Below are 18,238 nucleotides of genomic sequence, written 5' to 3'. Positions count from 1 at the left end.
TAGGCAGATTCTTATCCACTGCGCCACCAGGAAAAGTCCCACCCGTCCTTAATTTCAACGAGCCTCTACTTTCCAGTCTGCCCCACCCTCCAGTTTCCACTGGAAACTTCCCTTCCTCAAAAATGAACGTCTTTCCCGACCTTCACCCCAAGGTGAGGTCCATCCGTATGTTCCTCAGCACATGTGTGTTCTGAAGTCCTGCAGCCTGAGAAGCCCACGAAACACAGATGAGCGCGTCAGAGTCAGGATGGCTGTTGACATGAACGTTTACTGTCAGCCTTTCCCGCACGATGGTAACAAAACAAAACAAGATATCGGGGACCAGCCTTGCGTGGACTGTGGCTGTTTCTGAATCGTGCAGAGCGTCCAACACACAGCAATATATCAGTAGTGGTGGGACAGATGCCTCGCTTCATGAGATTGACCCACTTGGTTTTTTTTTTTTTTTTAATATTTATTTATCTGGTTGCACTAGGTCTTAGTTGCGGCTCGCGGGGTCCTTGGTTGCAGCATGCGAACTCTTAGTTGTGGCGTGCATGTGGCATCTAGTTCCCTGACCAGATGTCGAACCCGGGCCCCCTGCGCTGGGAGTGCGGAGTCTTAAGCACTGCACCACCAGGGAAGTAGTCCCTGACCCCGTTTTCGCCTAGAGAGCTAGGTGGTCTTCACAGCGTGGACCACATAAGCCATCCGTTGTCAGAGATGCAGCTTCCTCTACATTTCCAGAGGGGCAAATTGACACCTGACGCAAGAACTGAGCGTGAGCTGAGTTGCAGCACCTTGAAGGCTGTCCAGTTGGACAGCTGCTGGCCACGTGAAAGACGCTCAAAGCCAGTCGCCCAGTCTCAGGAGCCGCTGTGAGCTTGTGGCCGCGGGTTGGACGGCACGGACGTAGACTGTTTCTGTCACCACAGAAAGTTCCACTGGGCTGTCTGGCTCCAAGCTGGTGCTTCTGAACTGGGGGCGATGTTGCCCCCAGTGGACACTTGGCAGCGTCTAGAGACATTATTGATTGTTACACCTGGGAGGATGGAGACCAGGGAAGCTGCTCCAGACTCCACAGGGCCCAGCACGCCCCACATCTGAGACTCATCCAGCCCCAGATGCCCGTAGGGTGAGGCTGAGAAACTCTGCGTTGACATGAGAGACCCTGTCTGTCTGTCTGTCTGTCTATCAATCATCTATCCACCCACCTATCATTAATCTATTATATCTATGTACCATCTATCAAATCTATAAATCTTTCATCTATCCATATCTATCCATCTGTCATCTACCAGTCTACGTATTATCTATTTATCCATCTATTATCTGTCTATATTTCTCTATCATCTACCAACTCTATATTTCTCTATTATGTATGTATGTATCCATCTATTGCCTATCTCAATATATCCATTTATCCATTTATCATCTGTCTTCTATATCCATGTATCCATCCATCCATCCATTTATCACCTTCTTCTATCTAGCTATCATCTGTCATCACTCTTATTTATCATCTACCACCTACCTGTTATCTATCTTCTATCGTCCATCCATCATCCATCTGTCTATACCAGTGGTCTTCAACCAAGGGGATTCTGCTCCTCGGGGGAACACTTGACAATGTCTGGAGGCATCTGGGGTGTCACAAATGCAGGAGGGGGCGGGGGGGGGCTACTGACACGTGGTGGGTGGAGACCAGGGATCCTGGTCCACACCCCCCAGTGCCCAGCACACGCCCTCCCCCCCCTCCCCCGACCCCCGAATTATCTAACCCAGAGTGTCAATTGCGCTGAGGTCAAGAAACATCTCCGTGCGTTGTTGGTAACTTTGGGGGGTGCTGTGACATCATCGCATCCCACCCTGGATGCAGGACAGGGCTGTGACTTTTAACCTGCCCGCCTCGTGTTGTCAAAGTACAAAGACCAACCTTTGTGCTCCTGGGCAAAGAGTCACCAAGCGCGGTTCAAAGTCCCTCATATCTGCTCTCAGGGAGCCCAAAGCAGGGCCAGGAATTCCAGGCGTTTACTTGCGTTACCTTCGTTAGTGTTGGGGTTGCTGTCAGGGACTTCCTGTGTTTCTGGTTTCTTTCGTGATTATACATTTTGTATCTTGCTTAGGAGAGAGTGTAACTTAGTAATTAATCTGTAAATAGAAGAATTGTGGTTCTGAAATATATGTTCTGCCCCAGGCGCTGTGAAATGGAATGTGGCTTGACCCAGCAACATTTTGAGGGCATTGCTTGTTTTTGTTTTTTTAAAATCTGTCTAGACTAGTGAACTCACAACTCTAACCTCTCCCACCCAGGGCTCAGCTGAATTGTGTCCAGTTTATTCAGCTGATCTTTGAAGTTAAAGATTCCAAGTTTTTTTTAAAAAATCCTCATAACTTTATCCAAAGCACACATTTTTGGGGGTAAATTCTGCTTATTAAGAGATAATTCACAAACCATAAAATTCATCCTTTCAAAGTGTACAGTTCCACAATTCTAATTTTAATCAGAGTTAGCACACATTGTTTAAAAAACACCTTCTAAAGGTTTGTTTTTTCCCCTGTAAAACAGAAGTTTGTACTAGTTTGCAGCCGTAATTTCCAAAAGCCAACTTTGAAAAGGAGAACTGCAGGCTTGGGACACATGATGTCATGTACTGTGGTTTATCAGCTTTTCTGATGTTACCTTAAGGGGGGAAACCTCAAGGAAAAGAACTGGGTTTTACAATGATGCATTCTTTCACTGTGGTGTAGTAATTATCTTGCAATAATTATATAATGTATGTTTATTGAATTGATCAATTTAACATAGATTTAACTATCATGTACCTAAAACATTTCTACAGCTCACAGATTTAAAAAATGAAGAAAATTATACATGGAAATGCATCCCTGTTTTTGGCCCCCATCTGCCTCCACCACCCCATCCCCTGCCGACTCCAGGTACCCAGCTTAGTATCTTGTATCTTTCTGCAGAAGTCCTTTCAGGGACTTCCCTGGTGGTGCAGTGTTTGGGAGTCCACTTGCCAATGCAGGGGACGCGGGTTCGAGCCCTGGTCCGGGAAGATCCCACATGCCACAAAGCAATTAAGTCTGTGCGCTGCAACTACTGAGCCTACGCTCTAGAGCCCGCGAGCCGCAACTACCGAGCCCGCGGGCCACAACTACTGAAGCCCGCGCGCCTAGAGCCCGTGCTCCACAAGAGAAGCCACCTCAGTGAGAAGCCCGCGCACCACAGCAAAGCTTAGTCCCCCACTCGCCGCAACTAGAGAAAGTCTGTGCACAGCAACGAAGACCCAACGCAGCCATAAATAAATAAATAAATTAATTAATTTTTTTTAAAAAGTCTTTTCAACATAGAGAAGCACATATCACTATCAAGAGTGGACTGACATTTTCTTCACATACTGCCTTCTTTCAGCCTCCTTAGAAATTATAGATCCTTTTTTCGATTGGTTTAATTAAACATCTCCACACGAATTTCACTTGTCTAAACAGTTAAGGAGATAAAACCTTTGCTCCTGTTGGGTGGAGGAGACAGGTGATTTCTGGCACCTTGCGGGCGGGGTTCCAGGCAAAGGGGTGACCGCTGGTGACACTTGGGGTCCACTGGTGGTGGAAGGGTGTTGGACGGGACCCCCGGATCCCCCCGGGTGGCCGGGTGACACCGCTGCTGCTGAGGCTGCCTGCCGTGTCTCAGCCTCACCTGCGGGTCCGCTGAATCCTTCCCACCTCTGGGAGTGCTAGCGAATCGGGGGCAGGTCACCCTCTGTCCGGCCCCCATCTTGCAGAATTGCTGCGTCAGAGGCCGCGGCACGCCGAGGCGGGGGGGGGGGGGTGTGATCCTCAGGCAGGCTCGGCTCGGAAGCGTGGTCCAGACCCCTCTGTAGCCCCTTGAGGGTCACTGGGTCGCTCAGAAGTCTCCCAGTTGCAGCCCTTAATATTACATACATCCTGTGTTAACCTCTGTACCTTAACCTGCTTCGACCATATAGAAGTGGGAGGAAGAAGAGTGTTCCCTCGAAACCCCAACGCAGAGCTCAACCCACTGTCCCAGCAGGTGATACACAGGGCGTGGGGATTCTGCTCCCGCCGAGGGGGGCCTGGGTTGAAGCACATTTTCCGCCGCACCCTCTTTCCCAGCGCCACGGGGAGGAGATGCCGTCCTTTCTTGGAAGCTCTGCTCCTGTGGAAGTTTTCCACCCAACACTGGCCTGTCGGCTGTCTTTTCTCCTGCATTTCAGGGAAGGTTGGGTCTCCTCCACCTGCACTCTCTCTCCCCTCTTGGCCGTGCCTGGTTCTGTTTTGTTAGCATCTGGGATACCCCAGTGAAAGGCACACTGAGCATCGTAACTTCAAGAGAGATTGCAGGTTACACAGAAGTGGAGGATGCAGGAGGTGGGATGGCCGGTAAGGCGGGTCTTTCGTGAGAGGTGGTTGGGTCAGCTCTTTCTGAGCCCACCTCCCTTCCTACCGGTGTAAACAGGTATTGAAAAATCGTCGTTATCATTGGGGTGTGATTATGCTCAATATACAAGGGGCGGCTGCAGACTGTTTCAGGATGGGGTGGATACACACTAAGAACTCTTGCAGTTGGTTTCTTTGTGATCATGAGATGCTCCCCTGAAAAAGCTTTACCTCTAACAAACTTACGGTTACCGAAGGGGAGAGTGGGAGGGAGAGATAAGTTAGGAGTTTGGGATTAACAGGTACACACTACTATATATAAAATAGATAAACAACAAGGACCTACTGTAGAGCACAGGCAACTGGACTCAATATCTTGTAATAACCTATAATGGAAAAGAATCTGAAAAAGAATATATATACACATATATATATATATAAAGAACTGAATCACTTGTTGTAAACTGACACTAACACAACATTGTAAATTACCTATAGTTCCATTAAAAAAAATACTTTTCTCTGGACTTCCCTGGTGGTCCAGTGGTTAAGAATCCGCCTTCCAATGCATGGGGTGTGGGTTTGACCCTGGTTGGGGAACTAAGATCGCCCATGCCGCGGAGCAACTAAGCCCGTGCGCCACAACTACTGAGCCCTCGCGCCACAACTAGAGAGAGGCCCGCACGCCGCAGCGAAGGAGCCCGCCACATGCCACAACTAAGACCCGACGCAGCCCAAAATAAAATTACTAAAATAAATATTAAACAAAAAAAGCTTTCTCTCTATCAGACAGCTGTGGGAAGTGAGTTGAAATTAGTTGGCATCCGGATCCCAGGAGTCTTCGGGAGTGAGGTTTCTTGACGTCAGAAGCCGGGTGACGGGTGTATTTAATCCTCTTCCCAGCTCTCTGTGCTTTAAGGTTTGACGGAGTGGTTTGGACTGTCCTAAAATTGCGTTGGCTGTTACTGAATGAAGATGGAGGTTACAGGTAATTGTCAGGCAGATCGTGATGAAGTTTTATCTCCTCTTCGGGAAACAGGCTTACAAAGCCCATATCTATCTGTCATCTGTCTATCCTTCATCCATCTCTCCGTTCTTTCTATCTGTCCACGTATCTGTGTATCCGTTCCTTCCTGTTTTTGACAGGGGTGGGGGGGATACAGTCAGCTTAAGAAAAAGAAGGCAGGTGAGCTGGTACAATCGGTCCTTCTCTACCGATGCCTTTAGCAAAGTGTCTCTGGTCAAATCTGGAATCTATGGATTTCGGACACAGGGCTTCTTGAAGATGGTCATGTGGGGCATAGGATCCTCTAGGGTGTAGGACAGATGCGATTCTTTAAAAGAACTTTTTATTATGAAATAGTTTAAGACGATTAATTCAGTAGTTGAAGACGCAGGAGAAGTTGTACAATAGTCCACAGAGGGGTGTCCCCACGTGCCCTCCTCCGGGACCCCCAGTGATAACATCCTCCGTAAACAAAGGACGAAGTTAAAACCAAGAACTGGCTTTATAGGATCTCCCGAGTGGGCCTTCTTTGGGTAACAGTGGAGGTAATTGAAAGGCTTTCTGCACGAAATCTGAGCTTTGATTCTGGGTCCAAAAGGTGCTTATCCGTTGTAAGAAGGTAACACCCGGGAGGCCAGCCTGGGATCTTTGGGTAAAGAATGGATTAGAAGGGTGAAGTTGATGCTTTTCATTGCTGGATTCGGCCCACAAATGGGAAAGACAGGTCTTGACGTCTCAGACCCCCAAATCCATCCCCGCAGCCGTGGCACCTCCTGTTCAGAATTGCTTCATCCCCAGCGTGGACCCAGAATGGAAAATGTGTGTGTGTGTTTAAGAATTGTTTGCATAATCGAATAACTGCCCCTCCCTTGCTGTGTGGATGAGACTTCATCCTATTTATTGATTTATTGTTTGAAATTTTTATGGGAGTATAGTTGATTTACAGCGTTGTGTTAGTTTCAGGTGTACAGCAAAGTGATTCAGTAATACATATACATAACATCTTTTTTAGATTCTTTTCTCATATAGGCCATTACAGAGTATTGAGTAGAGTTCCCTGTGCTATAGAGTAGGATGTTATTAGTTATCTATCTTATATAAAGTAGCGTGTATATGTCAATCCCAATCTCCCAATTTATCCCTCCCCCCAGACTTCATCTTATTTAGAGCAGACCCTTCAAAGCATGAACTCGGTCATTTTTAGGGAACCAGTACTATTTCTGAATCTCTGAAACAGGAAGAAAAGAAAAAGTGATTTCTCGTCAGGTTAAAAAATGGTTCAGTTCCCTAATTTTCAACAGAACACAGGAAATATGGTTTTTATGTACAGGACTCCCTTTGCACATTTAACCAATCTTTGCTAATTTCCACCTTGGTGGAATTTCTATCTTGATTCTGCTCCGCGGGTTGTTATAATGGTCCTGTTATTTCAAGTTGTCTTTTCCTTTATTTGTGAAATAAGTGTTCTCCTTCAACATGTCCTCAAAGGGTTTGTTTCTGCCCCTTTCATCATCAAAGAGTGGATACGTCCTTTCTTGGTGGAGTCTTTTTTCCTTAAAGCACAAGACGGAAGTGTGTAAGATAACGTCACTGGCCGATGGTCTCCACGATGTAAAGTAATAAAAAAGCAGTGTGTTTCTTCAAGGTTAAATTTTGTCAGAGGTATCTAGAAAAAGATAGAAGGGTATTGCATATTTCATTTGATTGCTGCAGTCTCAAGGATAAAAAAAATAGTCATTGGGAAGCCAGATTTCTATGTCATAACAGTAAGCTTAATTATGTCCATTTTTCGCAGGAGACATTGTGCATATACACTTTTACAAAATCCTTTGTAAGAGGAGGAGTCTTCTCACTTCCAGTAATTAAAACATGAAATGCAAATGCAATTCATAAAAGGGAATGTGGAATTTGGCTGTCTTTCTGGTGAAACTTCCTGTTTCAGAGTCTCCAAGAGAAATTCCCCTTTCTGGCGGGGGCGTGTGCCTGGTGAGGACAGCCAAGGGGCTTACCCCACCGGAGCAGAAACCCAGCAATGTTTCCTTTGCCCAGAAAATGTTGCTATTATTAGCTATCATCCTGTTCTCTCTTGGAGCAGATTCATGGTTTGCATGCTTCTTTTGATAAGCTTTTGGAAAGTTCATCACTTTTCCAGAACAGACTGGCTTTTCTTTTTATGAATTCTAATTGTTTTCCTTGAGTGTGTCCTCATCAACTATCTGGACAAAGACAATTGAGTGTGGTGTCCTCAGTGTTGGCCTTTAAATTTCCCCAGATTTCCCAAACCACGTCAGTGTATCAAAAGACTTGAGCAGATCCCTGTTGGGGTATTTGAAAAATGTAAGTTTTCATTTCCAAACGTGTTCTCAAACAGGAAGATAAGTGAAAATCCTGTTGGGTTCTGTATGCAAAAACATGAACACATAGTATTAGGTGATTAAATAATAAGGATGCTGGAAGACTCCTTGCATTGCTTGGTTGAATTTGTACCCCTGGAGCTGCCATAACAAATTACCGCCAAACTGGGAAGCTTAAAACCATAGACATTCATCCTCTCTGAATCCTGGAGACCAGACGTCTGAGATGAAGGTGTCCCAGGGCTGAGTTCCCTCCAGAGGCTCCAGGGAGGGTCCTTCCTGCCTCTTCCAGCTTCTGGGGGCTCCAGGCGTCCCTGGGCTCGTGGCCGCCTCCCTCCCGTCTCTGCCTCTGTCTTCCTGGGGCTTCTCCTCTGTGTTTGTGTCTCTCCTCTTCTGTCTCTTAGAAGGACCCTGTCATTGCATGTAGGGCCACCCTCATCCAGGAGGACCTCAACTCAGACCCTTCACTTCATCACATCTGCAGAGACCCTGTTTCCAAATAAGCTCCTGTTCCCAGGTTCCAGGGTTAGGAATTGAATCTATCTCTTGGGGGACACAATTCAACCCTCAACTGGTGGGAGGAGAGTTAGAAAGACTGTGTGTAGGTGACCCAAACAGGACCAGGCCCACTGTGGGTCCCCTCCCAGCACAGAGGTTGAGTAGGGTCCAGATGGGCGGTGTCGGCTTTCTGGCGTGTTGGTCCATTAGTGGATTTTTTCTGTAGAACATGCTGTGGGAAAAGGGGGGAGACCAGAGGGGGATGGAGGGTGAAATCAGAGGGAGTGGCCCCCCTATCATTTCTCTCATTACCCCTCTGACCCCCAGACCCCGAAATAAAACCCAGAGTGGTTTACATTTTCTCCTTTTGTAATTACCTGGCATTCCACGTTACTCTTCTTATTTATTTATTTATTTATTTATTTATGGCTGTGTTGGGTCTTCGTTTCTGTGCGAGGGCTTTCTCTAGTTGCGGCGAGCGGGGGCCACTCTTCATCGCGATGCGCGGGCCTCTCACTATTGCGGCCTCTCTTGTTGCGGAGCACAGGCTCCAGACGTGCAGGCTCAGTAGTTGTGGCTCACGGGCCCAGTTGCTCCGCGGCACGTGGGATCTTCCCAGACCAGGGCTCGAACCCGTGTCCCCTGCACTGGCAGGCAGATTCTCAACCACTGCGCCACCAGGGAAGCCCCCACATTACTCTTAACTGTCCTCATTCTGTATGGATTTTCCCCAAGTATTTTCAGTTCCAGCAAACTTAAAATGATCCACACAAACTTAAATCCTAGTTTCTTTGATTTTCCCTCTGCTTCATTTACGTTATGGGTTTTCAAAGACAAAATAAGGCGGTCGCTTTTTTTACCTGGAGTGTGCAGGGCAAAGGCTTTCCCATGGTCCCTCTGTGACCTCCCTCCTCTCGGGACAGTTTGTGGGTTTGGGGCTGAGGAAGAGGGCAGGTCAGTCCCTGCTGACCATGCGAAATGCATTTTCTGCACTTTCCCGCACCTCAGTCTGCAGTTCTTTCCCCCGCCCCCCCTGCTGTGACTTCACAGTAAAGAGATACCTTGTGTTCAAGGTGACCCCTTTATTTATTTTTTAAATTTTTATTGGAGTGTAGTTGAGAAATAGTTTTTTTTTTTCCCCATTTTATTGAGATGTGTTTGACATATAACATTATATTAGTTTTGGGTGTGTAGCACAATGATGGGATATTCGTATATGTTGCAAAGTGGACACCACACTCTGTCTAGTTAACATCCATCACCTTACATAGTTACACATTTTTTTCTTGTGATGAGAACTTTTAAGATCTACTCTCTTAGCGGCTTTCAAGTAAACAATACAGTGTTAAAAACAAAACAATACAGTATTACTAACTGTAGTCACCATGCCGTACTTGACATCCCCAGGACTTACTTATTTTGTAACTGTAACATTGGACCTTTTAACCCCCTTCGTCCATTCCCCCCATCGCTCACCCCTCACCTCTGGCGACCACCGTCGACTCTGTTTCTATGAGTTTGCCTTTTTTTAGATTCCTCATGTATGTGAGATCATACAGTGTGTGTTTTTCTCTGTTGGACTTATTTCACGTAGCATAATGCTCTCAAGGCTCATCCATGATGTCCCAAGTGGCAGGATTTCCTTCGTTTTTTTCATTTTTTTGGAGTATAGTTGATTATCACACTGAGTGAAGTAAGTTAAAGATCCTATGCTGTCAGTCCTCTGTGGCATCTAATTTAAAATGATATAAATGAACTTACTTACAAAACGGAAACAGACTCACAGATTTCGAAAACAAACTTATGGTCACCAAAGGGGAAACGTGAGGGGGGAGGGATCAATCAGGAGCTTGGGATTAACATACACACACTACTATATATACAATAGATAATCAACAAGGATTTCCTTCATTTTTACACTGAAGAATATTCCATTTCGTCTCTTATTGGGCAGAGGTGGGTCATGTAACCATCCTTACCTGCAACAAAGCTAAAAGACGGACTTTTCTACTGTCTAATGGGAGATATTGAGAGCTGGGGATGTATATTGGAGAGCTTGCCAGCACCAAGCAGGAAAAGCTGTTTGTCCTTTTTCTTTCTACTGCAACAACAACTTCATACCAGCACCACTGAATGTTGTTTTTGTCTTCAGTGCATTAAAGCCGATCAACTTAAAAATTACAGCGTGCTGGTTTCATCTACCTTCAACAAGATGGTGTCCCTGTATCCTCCTGTAATCTGACTGTGGTGCTGAGGGACCTCCCCCATCTCTGAACCGCAGGCACTCTGCTTTGATTCTCAGTGTTTACAGCACACACAACTCAGAGCAAGCTTAAAAGATGTTGCGGGCAGAAATGTAAAAAAAAAAAATCTGTTGAGTCATAGCTGTGTTGTCTTTCTTTTCATCATTAGAATTTTAGCGTGTGGCAAGACAATTGATACATTTATATAGTAATCTACCTGTTCTATCAGAGAGATGGAAACAATATAAGTCCAAACAGGTTAATTTGTTTGCCTTGAGTTCATAGATCAAATCAAAGGCAGAACTTGCACTAGATGCTATATGAGTGTCCTCGGTTCCCACTCATGGGCCCTTTACTAAACGGAAACACAAGCGTTCTCATGAAAACACCTAAACTGTATCAATTCGCTCTCCTCAGAGCCCTTTCCCTACATGCCTCTCTGTGTTGATCTGATTCCACAGAACTTTGTCAACACGACGCTGCCTCACTGTGATACAATTCTGTTTTTACTTCTGAATTATCTTTTGATGAGGATGTACTTTTAAAAAATGTATTGGGGCTCGTCGTTTGCTTCTTCTGGCACAGTTTCTTTCCTTCATGTTTGTACATCACTTTCTACTTTCGCAATAATAAAATATTCGCGATTGGGAACTTCCTTTAAAAGCCAAGGTGACTTATTAATGTCCCTCACCCCAGCTGCGTAAGCCAGTAGATGTACTTACTTATTTTGCAGCTTGAGAATTTTAATTTGTAAAAAATGCCCTCCCCGCAAATGTACTGCTTAGGTATAACTTTGTTTTCCTCTCCATGTTACCATGTGCCATAAATGGCATTCCCAACTCTATGAAAGAGGAGAAGGTGGCTTTATGGTTGTGTTGAAGGTCTTCTTCCTCTTCGAGCCATCCTTGAATTCTTTTTTTCCTGCTTTCTCATCATGTTGATTACCATTTTTCCAGCCAGGGAGCCCCAATTCATTGGCCGTTTTCCACACCTTCTTCCTCTGGGAGAGCCCTTCCTCTGCGTTATTTCTTCGATAAACAGGCAGAAAGGACAGCCGTCTTGGATAAGCTTCCAGAGGTTGACACATACAGATGTCATTTTTCTGCCGCCAGCGTTACCTTTTCTCTGGCCGTAGATAAAATTCCTTTGGATCTTTCATCTCAGAGGTCCTGTAAGTGATTGCCGGCCTGGGGGAGGGGTATCGGCTGGACCCCACCCCACAGTGAGGCTCAGGGGATGAGGAGGGGCTGGAGGGGGACCGAGGAGGAGGAGGAAGAAGAGACATTGGGTTGACAGTGTCACAGCACGGTACAAAAGAGGGTTTGATTTCCTTTCATATTTATACTGTTGATTTCCTTTCATGTTTGTAGTGGTTGCACTTTTTAAATTTTTCTCTCTGTTAGTATCTGCATCACTTGATTCTAACGCTTGGCAAGTTTTAACAGAAACACTAAGTGCGTTTAGCTGGCATTAATGGGTTAAAGGAAGAAGCTTGTGAGCAGGGCTGTATTACAATTAGCCTTTTTTTTTTTTTTTTTTTTGACAGGACGGTGGCAATCACCAACACGTGTACTACAGTTTTGAGTTTATTAGCCTCTCATACGGTGCTTCGTGGGATAAATAGGAACCTGGCAGGGATACTCACAAGTTTTTCATGGAAAGAATTATGTTCTGATTTTTTTTTTAATCCAATTTTTTAAATTGAAGTATAGTTAATTCACAATGTTGTGTTAGCTTCAGGGGCACAGCAAAGTGATTCGGTTATATATATGCGTATCTATTCTTTTTCAGATTCTTTCCTATTATAGGTTATTACAAGATGTTGAGTAGAGTTCCCCGTGCTATACAGTAGGTCCTTGTTGTTCACCTGTTTTATATATAGTAGTGTGTATCTGCTAATCCCAAACTCCTAATTTATCTCTCCCCACCCCCTGCTCTCCCCTCTGGTAACCGTAAGTTTATTTTCTCTGTCTTGTCTTGATTTAGAAAACCTGAAGAAAAAGACACATTGAAGGAAAGTATTTAGCCACCTCTTCCGTTCTGCCTTTCCCTGTGTGTGTGTTTTCTCTGGGATGACTCACTTGCAGAAAGGATGGCCAGTCGCCCCTATTAAAGAACAGTTTGGGGGCAAGCGACCCTGTGTGTGTATCAATGCAACTGACCGTTGCAGACAGGCGCCTGTGCCCCAGCCCGCGCTCCAGGTGCGTCGCCCGGTGCTGCGTTGCCCGAGCCGCCGGGGCGCTGGTCTGCCGTGCTGGGGGCCGTGGGCGCTGACGCCGCCTCTCCCCACCGCAGGTACAGGGACGTTCGGCCGCGTGCAGCTGGTCCGCGAGAAGAAGAGCACCCGCTTCTTCGCCCTGAAGGTCATGCGCATCCCGGATGTCATCCGCCTGAAGCAGGAGCAGCACGTGCACAACGAGAAGTCCGTGCTGAAGGAAGTCAGCCACGCCTTCCTGGTCAAGCTGTGAGTCCCCTTCTCCCGGACCCCGGGGGGGTGTCCCCGCGGGAGATGCGATGCGGTGCCGTCACAGCGGGTCACACTGGCCCGCGACATCTCAGCGCCCGGGCTCGCGGAGAGGGGCGCCGTTCGCACGAGTGCCTGCCCGGGGTGGGGCGCCGGGCTCCGCCCCCCTGCCCCAGCCGCGGCCCCGGGGGCACCTGCGGCCCCGCCAGACGCTCTGTGCCCTCCTCCCGGCCCCAGCTCCCGGGGCAGCCTGACCAGTGGGCTCTCCTGGGACCTCAGTCACCGGCTCACCTCTGCTCACTCGCATCCTTTCTTGGGTTTCTCGTTGACCGTTCAGTGTCCCCATGTAGATGCCTCATAGAACCTTCCAGTGGAAGGTGCCCGATATGGACCGAATGGATCCCTCTGTCTGCCACGCTCTTTGCTGGCGGAGGGTAAGGCCGTTTCCCACTCAGGGGCCAGAGGTGTGGGCGTCCGCAGAGGGCTCTCCGGCCCCCTCCCCGGGGGCCTTCCGCCGCCTCCCACCTCCTCCGCCGCCTTCCTCACGCCCCTTCTCAGCCCCCGACCCCTCCCAGCCCAGCCTGGTGCGGGCCCCCCTCTCTGGCCTGAGTACCCAGCTGTTCCTGGCCTCCCAGACTTGCCTCTTTCAAGGCGTTCTGTGCTTTAACTACAGCCGTGGTGATCCCTCCATGATCTGCGTCTCCGCTGACAGATCCGCAGGGAATGACCCCAGGGGCTCAGTGTCCTAGAAGTGGCTCACCCCGGGCTCTGGCTTCGCCCCTGGCTCTGCCTCTGGCTCCGTCTCTTTTCAGACGCTCTTCCCTCCGTCATCCCAGGAAAGTGACCTGCAGTAGAAGGTGGGAGGTGCCATCCATGTTGTCACCCCAGGGCCACCTGCCCCCCGTGGTGCCTCCTTCATCTGCCTCTCCCACCTCACCCGCACCTGCCTTTCTTCTGCGATACACCTGCCTGTACACAGAGACAGGCGCCTCCACCCTGCTCCTGGAGCATCTTGCATGTGCCCCAGGGCAGGGAGATAACACCTGTCAACTCACAGCCACCGGAGCAATGTCCCCAGGGCCCGAAACGGCGTGCCACTCGGAGCAGGGACGGGTGGCATGTTCGGGGGGTGACAGAAGGGAAGCAGCTGACTTCTTGTCTTACTTTCCTTTTATGAAGCGCAAAGGCCGTGTTGGGCCCGCGTGGACGGGTCAGTAGAGGCTCATGCTGGTAGGTCATTAAAATCGAAACACAAAAAAGCCAGCGGCTGCAGCAGAGTCACCTCCCCTCCCCATTCAGCTCTGAGTCTCCTCTTCGCTGGGAAGATGGGTAGGAAATCTCATGCGTGCAGATCTTCTTCTGGAAAGAAGAAAAGCTTCTACTTCTGGTGTCTCTTCTAGAAACTGAAATAGTGATTCTGGGTAAAGACTTCAGTTCGCTAGGGTTTTCAGTACACATTTTATAAAGGAGACGTGGATTCCTTTATCTGTTGCCAAGTCATTCTCACGTGATTTAGGAGAACGGTCTTGGGCTTTTACCAAATACAGGAAGTCTCCAGCCAGAACCCCAGGGTGTGTCCCCGAGGGTGCTTTGTGTCTGAGTTTTCCCAGGAAGACGGGGCACCTGGCCGCTGGGTTCCGGTTTGCTCTGGAAACCGAGTGGCGTGATCTGTTATGTGTCTGCAGTGAAATTAGGAGAACACGGAAGAAAAACAGATGGAATTGATGGTGAAAACGAAAAGTGTGAGACACTGGTGTTGAGAAGACACAAGTTTGGAGAAGAGGGGAGAAGCCAGTGGGAGAGGCGCTTTCCAGGGCTGTGCGTGGGCGGCGGGCGTGCCGCCGAGCGCCTGGCGGGGACACTGAGTTCACCTCATCGCATATTTTCTGGGATCAGGCACGTCCCCCTGGAAACATTAGGGAATCTTGGGGGATGGCTTCCAATTCTGGGAACTCCACCTTGTTGTGGGTTGAATTATGTGTCGTTCCCCCCCCCCCCGCCCCCCCCTGCAAAAGATACGTTGATGCCCTGACCCCCAGTACCTGTGAATGTGACCTTGTTTGGAAGTTGGGTCTTTCTTTGTAGGTGTAATCAAGATGTAGGTCGAGGTCCTATAGGAGTAAGGTGGGTTCTCCATCCGATGTGATGGGTGTCCTTGTAACAAGCGGAGAAGACACACAAAGGCACACAGAGAGGAGAAGGCCACGTGAAGACAGAGGTGGAGATTGGGGGTGATGCGGCCACAAGCCGAGGAACCCCAGGGATTGCTGGTAACCACCAGAAGCTGTAGAAGAAGCTAGGATGGATCCTTCCCTGGAGATTCTAGAAGGAACCACCCCCACCAACACCCTGATCTTGCACTTCTAGCCTCCAGAACTACGAGAGGATGCATTTCTGTTGTTTAAGCCACCCAGTTTGTGGTCTTCTGTTACGGCAGCCCCAGCAAAGTAACACACACCACGTCGTCTCCTGGAGTGGGGACCAGCCTAGGTGATGGGCTCTGGAGATGCTTTCTAACTGCGTCAGAGGAGTCCCCAGGATAGAATCCTTGAGCTTTGGGAAGTTAAAAGGGAATAGGGAAAAAGAGGAGCATGAAAAACAGAGCTTTAGTCAGATAACTCCGCTTCCTTTACTCTGACAGCTCATCAGGCGGTTTCCTCATCAGGTAGGGTAGATTGCCGAGTCCAGAGGGACACAGATGCTGTATTCCGATGTTCCTTGCTTTTGGATGAGTACCTAAATTGTTTCCATCACCAAGGCCGTAAGCCCTAGTTTCAGTGGGATGGAATTTGACCCCAGGTTATCTAAATCGGGTTTTCTCTTTTAAAGAGTGTGATCTCTCTGCACTGTGGTAGCTCCACAATCTGACAGGCCCTTTGCTACCTTGATACTCCTGTTGCCATACAGCCCACTGGGTGCAGGCACACCTGAATGTGGTCTTTTTATATGTCAGGTCCAGCTGTGCTGTGGCCAAGAGGCAGAAATTTTTCCTGTTCCTTTAGTCCACAAGGCTGTCCCTCTGTGTGTCTGTGTCCTGGCCTCGTCTTCCTATAAGGACCCCAGTCCTACGGGATCAGGACCCACCCTAGTGACCTCATTTCACCTTTATCCCCTTTTTAAAGACGCCATCTCTAAATCCAGCCACATGCTGAGGTCCTGGGGGTTAGGACTTCAGCATATAGATTTTGGGGTGGACACTACTACTTAGTGACTTGCTAAGTGCAGGTCTTTCAGTGCACGGGGGTCTTATTATAAAGTACTTGTAGCCTTTGGAAGTTTTCTGTGCGTTGTCACTTGAGGGACCCGGCGGTGTTTGAAAACTGGGATTGAATTGATCCAGGGTCAGCAGACTCTAGAGTTGCCCCACACGTAGCAGGAGGAGAGCGCTGTATCTGACCAGCCCCGCGAACGGGGGGAGTAGGGTGCCCAGGGCCACTGGATAGGGCACCGGATTTAGTGGGAAGAGACCACGAGCAGGTACCGAATCCCCCCAGCTGTGCAGTTTCTCTTGGAAATGAGTTGCTTCTCCCAACATCTGCCTCTCATACTATCCAGAAGCGTTGAGTGAGCCATACTTGCATTCACATGAAGCCACGTGGAATACCAATGATCCCGGGTATCACGCCGGACAAAGACTCAAGTTTCAACTTCCACTTGGACGATTTGGCAAGTTCGCCCACGGTGTTATCAGCGTTCGGTATTTGAAGTGCTACTGGTTGCGTTTTTGAAAGTCGGCCAGGACGTTCATTGCATACACATCAGAGAATGCATTCTGTTCTGGGATAAAGCCATCCTGAAGGCCAGTTCAGCCAGCGTAGAGATAATTTTAGAAGAGCTGACAAACTCAGTGTAGAAGGATTGTGACACAGTCAAGATTTCCCGGGGAGGAAGGCTTGTGTCCTGCCCCTAGACCATGACCCTGTGTCTGCTCCCCGCCCTCTGTGCGTACAGAAATTGCTGGCATCTTAGAGTTGGTGGGATCCAGGACAGGGGTTCTCACCTGGGTACCACTGACAATGGGGACAGGAAATTCTTTGTGGCGGCGGCTCTTCTGTGCAGTAGAGGAGGTTTAACGGCATCCCTGGTATCTACCCACTGAATGCCAGGAGCGCTCCCTCCCTGGTGTGCTGACAAAAAATGTCCTAGGGAGTGAAATAGTCCTGATTACAGACCACTGCCTAGATAGATAGACAGATAGATAGACAGATAGATAGATAGATAGATAGATAGATAGATAGATAGATAGATAGAAAGAATGCATGGATGGATAGATGGAAGGAAGAAAGGAAGACAGGATGAATAGGCAGGTGATATAGAAATAGTGAAACAAATAGATTGATAGGTATTATGGATGGATGGGTGGATGGATGGATGGATACACAGATGGTAGACAGACAGATTAGATAGGTTGATGGATGGATGGGTGGAATGACGGATGGATGGTTGGTTGATAACGCCTGTGACGGACGCACACACGGAGATTAGGTGGGTGTGCGTCCATTCTCACTTTCCCGTCCCAGCCCCTGCACGTGGAGTTCCATCATTTAGCCTTGGTGATGAACCTTTGGACTCAGTGACAGTCCCAGTGCTATGTCACTCATCGTGCAGTAGAAGACCCAGCTAGCCAGCCGGGTTCCACTGGCTTTCCCCTACAGGTCTGGGTATGAAAGAACTCAAGAGGTCCATCACCCATGGGGCACATCCTTCTCATTATTGGCGAAATGACAGCTTGGATCTCCACGTAGAGGAACTTGGGTCTTAGTCTGGAGAGGACGAGCCCATAGCCTAGAGGAAAGGTCTTTCTTCCTGCCCACAGACTTGAGTCTGGTGTGCCTCTCCATTGGCACAGGGACGGGTAGTTAGTAAAACTGTTCCTTGGCTCTTCTGACAGTTCAGGAGGAAAGAACACCCTGTTCTGACTTCCCTTGACCCCCTCTGCACTTGAGTTTCAGAAGCAAAAGTCCAGAAATAGCTCTCCTTCCTCTTTCAGCATCGCCTGCAAGGAACAGCTGTGACAGAAGGAGCACAGCCACTTCCCAATTCCTCGTTCTGTTGTTCGTTCAAACGTAATGACATGTCCATTTTGAATTTTGTGGGATGGAGCAAGGTGGATGCTTATAAAGGGAGGTTTGGATTCTCCTGATGGAAGGAAACTGAAGTTCCCGATGAGGCTCTGGGAGATCCCAGCGTGGTTGGCAAGGACGGAATCGTCAGCCCTTCGGGGCGGGAGGTCCTAAGCCACACAGGATGCTGCAGCAGAATCTCGCAGGAGGAGAAGGCACTCGTTGGC

The 18,238-nt window shown here is 48.3% G+C and overlaps 1 protein-coding gene across 3 annotated transcripts in view; it reads left to right on the top strand.

The window, feature by feature from the left end:
* The window catches only part of PRKX (protein kinase cAMP-dependent X-linked catalytic subunit), an 84,596-nt gene that overhangs the window by 20,085 nt on the left and 46,273 nt on the right, over positions 1 to 18,238 (top strand). For all 3 annotated transcript variants that reach the window (XM_082375822.1, XM_082375821.1, XM_082375820.1), the window contains exon 2: positions 12,780 to 12,948. In XM_082375822.1, coding sequence (XP_082231948.1) covers positions 12,780 to 12,948 — 169 coding nt within the window. The remainder of the gene's footprint in view (positions 1 to 12,779; positions 12,949 to 18,238) is intronic.

The sequence above is a fragment of the Balaenoptera borealis genome (genome assembly GCF_965194805.1).
Source record: "Balaenoptera borealis genome assembly, chromosome: X".
Classification (NCBI taxonomy): domain Eukaryota; kingdom Metazoa; phylum Chordata; class Mammalia; order Artiodactyla; family Balaenopteridae; genus Balaenoptera; species Balaenoptera borealis.
This window is presented reverse-complemented; position numbering and strand designations above follow the sequence as displayed.